This window comes from Salvelinus alpinus, chromosome 4 (genome assembly GCF_045679555.1).
Source record: "Salvelinus alpinus chromosome 4, SLU_Salpinus.1, whole genome shotgun sequence".
NCBI lineage: Eukaryota > Metazoa > Chordata > Actinopteri > Salmoniformes > Salmonidae > Salvelinus > Salvelinus alpinus.
The window spans coordinates 44,271,613-44,283,708 of NC_092089.1; the positions used below are offsets into that span (position 1 = coordinate 44,271,613).

Below are 12,096 nucleotides of genomic sequence, written 5' to 3' on the forward strand. Positions count from 1 at the left end.
CTGTTACCACTCTTTTACACAGCTGCAATACCTGCTCATCTGTCAGGTCAAAAAGGTCAAAAAGCTGGCAATCAACCAAGCAAGTAATCAATCGATCAATGAGTCAGTAAAAGTTCATATGTGTCAATGTAAAATAAAGGGGAGACCCTTCCTCCAGACAGACTGGAGATGGCTCCTGATACGCACAGGGGAAACTGGCACTCCTTTAGGTCAAGAGCCACCTTTGAAGCCCAGGTCACCACCTGGACCTGGCTCTCCTCTGGAGCCTCAGTCCATTTCGTCCAACAATGCCATCAGGGCCGATGGTACCTCTCTCCCCTTGCTGCCATTCAGAGATGAGGGGAAGGAGAGAGACAGACAGAGGGGGGACACTGTTCAGTCACTGAATACAAAAAGTCACAATTTAAACTCAATCTCAATCCTTCTACCTAATCAAATCATTTAATTCTCAATACTTCTACCTAATTAAAACATTTCTATTAGGATATGATATAACAGGAACTCAACACTACAGTATGTGCTGTTGTGTCTGTTGTCATCTAGGAACAGCATAAAGTGTCAGTATTGCGGTTTTTACATGACATAAAATGAGTTGGGATGAAAAAACTCATACTTTCACAAAATGGAGTGTACAAACCTGTCCTTTGTCACCACGTGCTCCAAAACTTCCCTGTTTGGAAAGAGGAACAGAAACATTTTTGGTAAGAAGAAAAACAGACCCACTACATCAATGGAAACAGGAAGTAGACAGATGTGATAGTGACGTGGCCTCGGCATTGTCAAATGATTACCGTGTCTCCTTTCCCTCCCTTCACACCAGTTCTTCCAACCCCGCCCTGAGGAAGGAACAATCAGCACATGAGATGAGTCAGTAAGATGCCATGGCAATGGCAAATACACACACACTTTATAATGAGAACCTTTGTTCAAAAATAGGAATTTAGTTCAAATTCAATGAATGCCATAACATCTCTGACAGCATGACCATCTGTGGTTTTACATGACACTGAAACCTTTCCAGGGACTTTACTAACATATCTGTTACCTTCCTTGTTTAAATGTCAACAATAACACATGGGTGTCTGTCCACCCACACGAAACCCTCAAGCAACATTACCACCAACCCCGGACTGTCTTGTCTCATTACGCACACCTGGTTCCCATCCCCCCTGATTAGTATGTGTATATATGTGCCCTCCGTATTGTCCTTGTTGATTATTGTTCCATGTCCGTTGGTCTTGTGCGGACCTGTGCGCTGTTGTATCGGCTTATGTGTTACCGTGTTATTACGGGTCTCATCCTGTATATTTATTAGAGGTTTACACTTCGCTCTTTGGTTTGGGTTACAGCCCTGTGTTATATATATTACGTGTTTGTTTTGGGCTTCGTCCCCGTAATGTTCATGACGTACACTATTTTGGGTAGTGAAAAAAAAAAAAACGATTTCATATTCCTGCGCTTGTCTCCTAATCATTGTACAACGTGACAATCTCCTACTTTCCCACATCACGATTCCCTATCGCGCCCTAGGACGGAAGACTGGCCATTATTCACAAAGTATTAATTACAGTTGAAGTCGGAAGTTTACATACACTTAGGTTGGAGTCATTAAAACTCGTTTTTCAACCACTCCACAAATTTCTTGTTAACAAACTATAGTTTTGGCAAGTCGGTTAGGACATCTACTTTGTGCATGACACAAGTCATTTTTCCAACAATTGTTTACAGACAGATGATTTCACTAAAATTCACTGTATCACAATTCCAGTGGGTCAGAAGTTTACAAACACTAAGTTGACTGTGCCTTTAAACAGCTTGGAAAATTCCAGAAAATAATGTCTTGGCTTTAAAAGTTCTGATAGGCTAATTTACATCATTTGAGTCAATTGGAGGTGTACCTGTGGATGTATCTCAAGGCCTACCTTCAAACCCAGTGCCTCTTTGCTTGACATCATGGGAAAATCAAAAGAAATCAGCCCAAAAATTGTAGACCTCCACAAGTCTGGTTCATCCTTGGGAGCAATTTCCAAACGCCTGAAGGTACCACGTTCATCTGTACAAACAATAGTACGCATGTATAAACAGCATGGGACCACGCAGCTGTCATACCGCTCAGGAAGGAGACGCGTTCTGTCTCCTAGAGATGAACGTACTTTGGTACGAAAAGTGCAAATCAATCCCAGAACAACAGCAAAGGACCTTGTGAAGATGCTGGAAGAAACAGGTACAAAGTATCTATATCCACAGAAAAACGAGTTCTATATCGACATAACCTGAAAGGCCGCTCAGCAAGGAAGAAGTCACTGCCCCAAAACCGCCATAAAAAAAGCCAGACTATGGGTTGCAACTGCATATGGGGACAAAGATCGTACTTTTTAGAGAAATGTCCTCTGGTCTGATGAAACAAAAATATAACTGTTTGGCCATAATGACCATCGTTATTGTTGGAGAAAAAAGGGGGAGGCTTGCAAGCCGAAGAACACCATCCCAACCGTGATGCACGGGGGTGGCAGCATCATGTTGTGGGGGTGGACAACAAAGTCCAGGTATTGGAGTGGCCATCACAAAGCCCTGACCTCAACCCTATAGAACATTTGTGGGCAGAAAAGAAAAAGCGTGTGCAAGTGTAACGGATGTGAAATGGCTAGCTAGTTAGCGGGTACGCGCTAATAGCATTTCAATCGGTTACGTCACTTGTCTGAGACCTGAAGTTGGGTTTCCCCTTGCTCTGCAAGGGCCGCGGCTTTTGTGGAGCGATGGGTAACGACGCTTCGTGGGCAACTGTTGTTGACGTGTGCAGAGGGTCCCTGGTTCGCGCCCGTGTCGGGGCGAGGGGACGGTTTAAAGTTATACTGTTACATTGGTGCCGTGACCCGGATCACTGGTTGCTGCGGAAAAGGAGGAGGTTGAAAGATGGGTGAGTGTAACGGATGTGAAATGGCTAGCTAGTTAGCGGGTACGCGCTAATAGCATTTCAATCGGTTACGTCACTTGTCTGAGACCTGAAGTTGGGTTTCCCCTTGCTCTGCAAGGGCCGCGGCTTTTGTGGAGCGATGGGTAACGACGCTTCGTGGGCAACTGTTGTTGACGTGTGCAGAGGGTCCCTGGTTCGCGCCCGTGTCGGGGCGAGGGGACGGTTTAAAGTTATACTGTTACATTGATGCTGTTGACCCGGATCACTGGTTGCTGCGGAAAAGGAGGAGGTTGAAAGATGGGTGAGTGTAACGGATGTGAAATGGCTAGCTAGTTAGCGGGTACGCGCTAATAGCATTTCAATCGGTTACGTCACTTGTCTGAGACCTGAAGTTGGGTTTCCCCTTGCTCTGCAAGGGCCGCGGCTTTTGTGGAGCGATGGGTAACGACGCTTCGTGGGCAACTGTTGTTGACGTGTGCAGAGGGTCCCTGGTTCGCGCCCGTGTCGGGGCGAGGGGACGGTTTAAAGTTATACTGTTACACAAGCAAGGAGGCCTACAAACCTGACTCAGTTACACCAGCTCTGTCAGGAGGCATGGGCCAACATTCACCCAACTCATTGTGGGAAGCTTGTGGAAGGCTTCCCGAAACATTTGACCCAAGTTAAACAATTTAAAGGCAATGCTACCAAATACTAATTGAGTGTATGTAAACTTCTGACCCACTGGGAATGTGATAAAAGAAACAAAAGCTGAAATAAATCATTCTCTACTATTATTCTGACATTACATATTCTTAAAATAAAGTGGTGATCCTAACTGACCTAAAACAGGGATTTTGTATTTGGATTAAATGTCAGCAATTGTGAAAAACGGAGTTTAAATGTATTTGGCTCAGGTGTATGTAAACTTCCGACTTCAACTGTATTTGGCTAAGGTGTATGTAAACTTCCGACTTCAACTGTACATGCTAAAATTGCCACTTAACCTAATACAATATCTGCCTATTTTTTTCCAGCAATTTAGCCCCTGTCAATATGGTGCGAGAGTTTGTCTATCACGTTATAGCTATAAAAGTTGTTTACTAACCATTATTTTACCAGGTATATTGACCGTAAAATATAGTGCACTTCTTTCTCTTGTACACTAAGGAGCCCGGGGAAGAGTTGCATGGTAGAGGTGAAGAATGTGCCTATTTGAAAGCTTGAAAAAAATGAGTAGGTCACGACATGTTTTCTTTTTTTTAAGTTGCTCTCATGCTAAAAAAGGTTGGAGACCCCTGTTTTACACCATTGGGGATAGACTCATAGCACAAACATGTGGAACTGTTATGTAAATATATGTGGAATGCAACAATGATGTGACTGTATCAGTTTTAAAACCGTCTACTCTCATTGACTGTATTGTGTGTCATGAATCTGCCCCACTCCAATATCTCAGAAATTCTTGATGTTCTTCACATGGATGTATTAAAAGGAGACATGTAAAATGCCATACAAGAAGCCTTTTTGGAATAATGTTTGTGCTTTCATTATAATAATAATAATAACTTGCAGACCTTAATCCCATAGAAAATCTGTGGAGGGAGCTGAAGGTTCGAGTTGCCAAACGTCAGCCTCGAAACCTTAATGACTTGAAGAAGATCTGCAAAGAGGAGTGGGACAAAATCCCTCCTGAGATGTGTGCAAACCTGGTGGCCAACTACAAGAAACGTCTGACCTCTGTGATTGCCAACAAGGGTTTTGCCACCAAGTACTAAGTCATGTTTTGCAGAGGGGTCAAATACTTATTTCCCTCATTAAAATGCAAATCAATTCATAACATTTTTGACATGCGTTTTTCTGATTTTTTTTTTTGATATTCTGTCTCTCACTGTTCAAATAAACCTACCATTAAAATTATAGACTGATCATTTCTTTGTCAGTGGGCAAACGTACAAAATCAGCAGGGGATCAAATACTTTTTTCCCTCACTGTAGGTTTTTAGTTTCATTGCAGACCGATGAAAATGATGTAGTTCTGTGAAGGACTCAATGTTATGCACTTTCCTGCATTCTCTTTTCTTCCAATACTCAAATAACCCCCTAAAGTTGCTCACCAGTGATGCCGGTGATGTTTCACCTAAGAGAGGAAGGAGAAAAGCCATAGAGATGTTTTTGTGAAAATGTGTTCTTGCTGCTAACATTTGAAACTGCACTGCATCACAATGCTGGGACATATAGCTAGTGTTGTAGTATTAATGTAGTAACAAGTATTTCCAATCTACTTATTTCTCAGTTCATGTGAATATGACAGATGTATGAGTGTAAAATGAGAAAGGTATGGTATTTCTAGGTATTTTTTCCAACATTTCAGTTTAGTAATTGTTACACTGTACATTGCCATTTCTCTCTTACATATATGTGTAAAAAACGATGTTAATATAACAGTTAGCTACAGTAGATGTTAGAGATGCCGAGCAATAATAGAAAGCGCTCAAGGTTCATCAGTTCATCTTGGGCTTGGAAGTGATGAAATGAACTGGCAAATGGAGAATTACTGGTCTGAAATCCTAATGATATTGTGCCCATGAGGAAGGTACTCACTTAACCTGGTCCCACGACCAGTGTCAAAATGAACAAGGCTAAAAATAAAAAATAAACGTATTTTTATAGTGTCCACTATCTACTCTGCAATTTGTTATTGGTACAGAAATACATTTCTTGTTGAAGTTACAAGTTACACTTACCCCTAGATCAGACAATAAGCTTAGAGACAAGTGATTACATGAATATGTTGATATCAAGCTTATTATTATTATTATTATTGTGCAATAATGTGTTGAGTGCTATGATCAGACAGTTGTCATGAAAAAGGTCACTGTTATTGTGTATGTGTCACGCCCTGACCTTAGAGAGCCTTTTTATGTCTCTATTTGGTTTGGTCAGAGTGTGATTTGGGGTGGGCATTCTATGTTTTGGTTTTCTATGTTTTGGCCGGGTATGGTTCTCAATCAGGGACAGCTGTCTATCGTTGTCTCTGATTGGGAACCATACTTAGGTAGCCCTTTCCCCTCCTTTCAGTGTGGGAAGTTGTTTTTGTTTGTGGCACTATAGCGGTAAGCGTCACGCTCGTTTTTGTATTGTTTTTGTCGGCGTCATCCTAATAAAAGGGAATATGGACGCTCACCACCCTGCGCTTTGGTCCAGTTCTTTCGACGGCCGTGACAATATGACCCATATCCATGCACTCCTCATGTCAAATCTGTCCTGTGATATGGTGACGCAATACTTTTTTTTTTGTTATTCTATAGTATTAAATGTATTTTAACTACATGGAATTTCATGTTTGTAAAGGATTAAAATGTTCAATGTTGTTTAGATCACATGGCTTAACCTGGCTTCCATTTTATGCTGTGTGATGTTACTTTGTAATGTGTTTGACAATGACAGAGACCTCACACAATTGTTTGTCACTCTAAAGATTATTAGCAAAGAGGTATTTATGTATTTAACGATTAAAACAGCTATCCAAAAATATAATTGTGATCATCCCAATAATTGTGATCATCCGACTCAAAATTCACATGTAAATGTTGTAAAGTCAAGGTACAGTATATAACTAAAATAAAAAATTACATAATGTGTCTTGTGAAATAGGTAGAGATTTGTTAAAAGCCATTTAGCACCTCAAACATTAAACATCGGATACAGTTAGTTACAAAATTATTTACAAGGCTTCTTCATTTTCAATGTATCCACAGAATTGCTGATCATATTTTAAAAAAAACTGAGATTTATACAAGTTAATTTTCTGCCAATTACTTTTCACCAAAGCCCACTTTCATTGTGCTTGGAGGAAAATGAATCAATTCGATTTCAATACCAGTCAATACAGGAATTGAATTAGGCATGCAATTCTAAAAGATCAATGCTGTTCACATTGGTCATTTCCCAACTCAATGTCAACTTCAATTCCTGGGTTGACTCAAATGTAAATGGGATTAATCCCCACGTTGCCATGAAGCAACCCTCCAGAATGAGCCCTCATCGACCATTCCTGCACCCCTTCCTGAAGCTCCTTATTGAGGTTAGATCTTGGGGCTTAGATCGTGGGTCCCTTCACCAGGTCCTGCTGCTTGCGCATCACAGGTGTGTGAATGCTGCAGACGATCAATCATTGCTGGAGAACTGCTGTTCTAGCCTGACTTTGTACTGCTGTTTGGCTGCCTGAGTGAAAGGGTATAGGCTACTGTTTCTGTTTCATTTCTTTGAAAAGCCTAAACATCTTAGTTCTACAGTCCCAGCCAGAGGGTTGTCTGCCTCCATCTGCTCTAGAGGTGAACTCTTCTCCTGGAAAGTAAAAGTATTGGGTTGTTATTTTACCTGAAATGCACAAGGTCCTCTACTCTGACAATTAATCCACAGATAAAAGGGTAAACTTAGTTCGTTTCTAGTAATCTCTCCTCCGTCAGTCTTCTTCTGACTTTATATGGCGTTTGACAACCAACTTTAAGGTGCATTACCACCACCAACTGGGCTGGCGTGTGGATCACAGTTCATCTTTCAATCACCCATGTGGGTATATGCTCTGAAAAACCATTGAGGAGATGGGAGAAGCTGGACTTGCAGCGCATAAAGCGTCTATTTTAGCGCCTGGCTATGCAGGCGCTCGTTGATGCGCGCGAGCAGTTTGGATGAAATTGTTGAATAACAGGTATGTGTACATTTATTTTGCCACGCTCACACACATAACGCAAGCGGTGTGGTCAGCATGATAGACTAGTTGCTCAGCTTCAAATGTGCCCTAGTCTTTCTCTGCATTTCCTCTTCACATTCAAGTATACAATGAGCCCAAACTAGCAGAACAGGCTCTCACACACAGACATGTTTTATGGAACCCTGTCTCGACCAGTTTGGCCCCGGAGTGTAGATCAACATTAAATCTTTCTTCTCAAGGGGTGCATCTAGAAGTGGTTCTTGTGGATACTTCTTACTCCTTTGCAATAACATATTCCTTAGGATGACCTATGGTAAAGATGAGGATTATTGAGTCAATAATATGAAGACATTTAAAAGAAAATTAAATACATGAAAACCATCACCATAAAATGTTTGTTTCTTTTATCTGTTAAAAAAAAGAGGAACAGCTGGCAGTGTTTTGGAACTCACATAGCTGATGGTGAATATCAGCAATGCTGCCACAAGCCCCACAATGGAAAGAACTAGAATGGTATCCCTTTCTTCTGATTGGTCTGTGGACTCAAGGCAACCTACAAAAAAATTATCCACAAATCTTTGAGCATCACTGGAAACATTTTTTAAATATTTAGCAGCATAGATGAACTCTCTGGGTCCAATTTAAAACACTCACATTCAGTATTCAGTAGGTCTACATACCAAAACAAGCACACAATGAGAGTAGAACACACTCACCTGTCACTCTGAGGTGAACCTGGCCCTCCTGGTTCTGCTCTCCTACAGGTGCTGCCAGGAGACACTTGTACCTCCCGCTATCAACAGCCGTTACATTGGGCAGCAAGATATCGAAAGAATCATCAGCCAAAAGTTCCACTTTACGCTCCAGGCCTGCGTACCATAGGGTGGTGCTGTTAGGTGATAGCCTCTTCATCAATAGACCAGACTCCTTATTAGAGGGCTCCTCACCCAGCTGGGAGAAGAGGGTTTGAGGTTACTCTATGCCCTTAACAGCTGGTCTGGGACCAGTGCTGTATGTTCTTTGCATATATTGCACTTATACAGAATTTGGTCAGATGGTTCAAAACACAGTGTGCTATCACAATAATTGAAAGCTTACCTTATACCACCTCACCGCCCGGTATTGGACCCCAGGCTTACATATTGCTTTACATTTCAGAATTGAGTCCTCTCCACAAACTGACTTCACCTCTTGTGTAGGCCTATCCTGTGTGAGGCCACCTTGCACAGAGGCAGCTTTAGACAAACACAAGGTAAATCATTATTTCAGGTGAGCCTGCCTCATTGGAATATCAAATTCATTGTTAAAAAGAAATGACAACATACCTAATATGCAGACGAGTTGAAAAAGCATAATTGTAGTACACAGCAACGAAGATGACGATTTAGAACAGGAGGGTAGCAGTTTAAATACTTCCGAAAGAGAAGTTAAACTGGGATTTCCCCGACTGCGTCACATTCTGAAGTGCGCGTGCACTCCCTCCACCCACATGACCGATTGCGAATCTGCAGACATGAGATGCTCACCACGGCTTGTTGCAAAATAAATGTACACACAATATACCCACATGGGTGATTGAAAGATGAACTGAGGTGCGCCATATAAAGTCCAAAAATAAGAAGAGATTCTTAGAAATGTACTAGGTTTACTCTTTCATCTGTAGATTAATTGTCAGGGTAGAGAACCTTGTGAATTTCAGATAAAATAACACCCCAATGTTTATATCCCAGGGCAAATTAGGTAGCTAAATTGGCAAGAATGTTTCAGGCGTTTTGACCTGTCTCCAAATTAATATAGTTGGTTCAGAGTTCGTTTTGATATTTCCACGTGCGTGCCCTGATGAGTCTGGTGTGGATGGACAAAATTAACATGCGCACGTGGATGTACGAGCGCGCCGGCTCCGTCAGCATGAGTCAGTGGAGATATGATGGCGATGCGTTGGCTCACTCTCCAGATGTGTTTGGGTATGTTTTTTCCCCCCAATGAATCTAGCGTTAAATTTAAGATAAACCGGAATTATAGATACTGGGAGTGGTTGTTATTTCTGAACGTTAACTCAATACTTTACTCCGCAGTTTATTAGTTGTAGCCTATATCATTGCATCATATCCTGATTTGTAGAAGCCAATTTTACGCACGTGCTTGTAATGTATGGCCGTAACGTTAGTGTCGTGCCTATGATTTTCTTTCTGTTGAAGGTGTTAAAAATAAATAGAAATACAACATTACAATATAGGCTAAATATAGGTCTACAATATATTAACCGTTGGACTTGTTTTTGCTACCTGAAAGTGAATGTTTGGGGTGGGGGAATTCCCAGTGAATTCCGCGATCAGACTTCCTTAATTAGATTTGGTTTACTCGAAACGTGTTGAGTGGGTCGTTGGAGTAATTGTAGCTGTCTGTGTCAGATTAAATAACGTATCTTATAGTGTATTGGGTATTTCAGTTAAAAGACAATCATGGAAATACACACTTCATTGACAAGTATGTGGGCACCTGCTCATCGAACACCTCATTCCAAAATCATGGCCATTAATATGGAGTTGGTCCCCCTGTTTCTGCTATAACAGCCTCCACTCTTCTGGGAAGGCTTTCCACAAGATGTTGGAACATTGCTGAGGGGACTTGCTTACATTCAGTCACAAGAGCATTAGTGAGGTCAGGCACTGATATTGGGGATTAGGCCTGGCTCTCAATCTTGCGTTCCAATTCATTCCAAAGGTGTTAGATGGAGTTGAGCTGCTCTGTGCAGGCCAGCCGTTCTTCCACAACGATATCAACGAACCATTTATGTATGGGCCTCGCTTTGTGCACAGGGGCCTTGTCATGCTGAAACAGGAAAGGGCCATCCCCAAACTGTTGCCACAAAGTTGGAAGCCCAGAATTGTCTAGAATGTTATTGTATTGTGTAGCGGTAAGATTTCCCTTCACTGGAACAAAGGAGCCAAGCCCGAACCATGAAAAACAGCCCCAGACCATTATTCCTCCTCCACCAAACTTTACAGTTGGCACTATGCATTGGGGAAGGTAGCGTTCTTTTGGCATCCATCAAACCCAGATTCTTCCATCAGACTGCCAGATGGTGAAGCGTGATTCATCACTCGCGAGAACATGTTTCCACTGCTCCAGAGTCCAATGGCGGCGAGCTTTACACCACTCCAGCCGACGCTTGGCATTGCGTTCTTAGGCTTGTGTGTGGCTGCTCTGCCATTGAAACCCATTTCATGAAGCGCCTGACGAATAGTTATTGTGCTGACTTTGCTTCCAAAGGCAGTTTGGAACTCGGTAGTGAGTGTTGCAACCAAGGACAGACGATTTTTATGCACTACGTGATTCAGGGCTCGGCTGTCCTATTCAGTGAGGTTTTGTGCCTACCACTTTGCGGCTGAGCCGTTGTTGCTCCTAGATGTTTCCAGCACTTACAGTTGAACGTGGCAGCTCTAGCAGGGCAGAAATCTGACAAACTGACTTGGAAAGGTGGCCTCCTATGACGGTGCCACGTTGAAAGTCACTGAGCTCTTCAGTCAGGCTATTCTACTGCCAGTGTTAGTCTATGGAGATTGCATGGCTGTGTGCTCGATTATATACACCTTTTCGCAACATGTGTGACTGAAATAGCCGAATCCACTAATTTGAAGGGGGGTCCACATATTTTCGGCCGTGTAGTACAGTTCACACCTGGTACATGGTGATATCATGTACTTTTTGACCAATAGTAAAAATAAAAAAAAGGCTTGTTTTTCTTTTTGGTCCTTTAACTAATGTATGTTAAAATAAATAGCTGAGATACAATAGTGAAAACAGAAACAGTTCTACAACTGAACATCAAAAATCAACAAAGTGCCTACCCTGACACGAAAGGCTGAGGTATATGAATGGCGCTGGAGAGAATGGCTGCCGTTTTACAGTCTCCTAACCAATTGTGCTATTGTGGGTTTCTTTGCGTTATTTGTAACTTATTTTGTACATAAAGTTTCTGGCACCGTCTCTTATGACCGAAAAGAGCTTCTCGAAATCAGGACAGCTATTACTCGCCTTGTATTGAAAGACAATTTTTTCTTTAACGAGTCGGACGAGAGGGATTTACTCCAGACACCCGACAAGGCCCTCATCCCCGTCATTCACAGGAGAAAGAGACAGGGGATATTGAGAACGAAGATCGGGGTGCCTTGTAAGGATCCGGTGGCGAGTGGGTAATTTGCCTTTACCATCGGTCCTATTAGCCGACGTATAATCATTGGATAATAAAATAGACGAACTACAAGCACGTATATCCTACCAATAGGACATTAGAAACGGTTATATCTTATGTTTCACCGAGTCGTGGCTGAACGACGACATGAATAACATACAGCTGGCAGGTTATACACTGTATCGGCAGGATAGAACAGTAGCCTCTGGTAAGACCATGAGTGGCGGTCTATGTATTTTTGTAAACAACAGCTGGTGCACGATATCTAAGGAAGTCTCGAGGTTTCGCTCGC

General features: G+C 42.1%; 2 protein-coding genes across 2 annotated transcripts in view; both read right to left on the reverse strand.

The window, feature by feature from the left end:
• Positions 1-220: 220 nt before the first annotated feature.
• The window catches only part of LOC139573644 (collagen alpha-2(IX) chain-like), a 28,944-nt gene continuing 17,068 nt past the window's right edge, over positions 221-12,096 (reverse strand). Inside the window, exon 22 of the mRNA XM_071397329.1 lies at positions 221-322. Coding sequence (XP_071253430.1) covers positions 236-322 — 87 coding nt within the window. The 3' untranslated portion in view covers positions 221-235. The remainder of the gene's footprint in view (positions 323-12,096) is intronic.
• LOC139573645 (CD83 antigen-like) lies at positions 6,356-9,500 on the reverse strand. Its single transcript, XM_071397330.1, has 5 exons — positions 8,935-9,500; positions 8,708-8,844; positions 8,326-8,560; positions 8,062-8,162; positions 6,356-7,917 (listed from the first exon to the last, which is right to left on the reverse strand). Exons 1-5 carry the CDS (start codon positions 8,960-8,962, stop codon positions 7,765-7,767), a joined length of 654 nt encoding a protein of 217 aa, XP_071253431.1. The 5' UTR covers positions 8,963-9,500; the 3' UTR covers positions 6,356-7,764.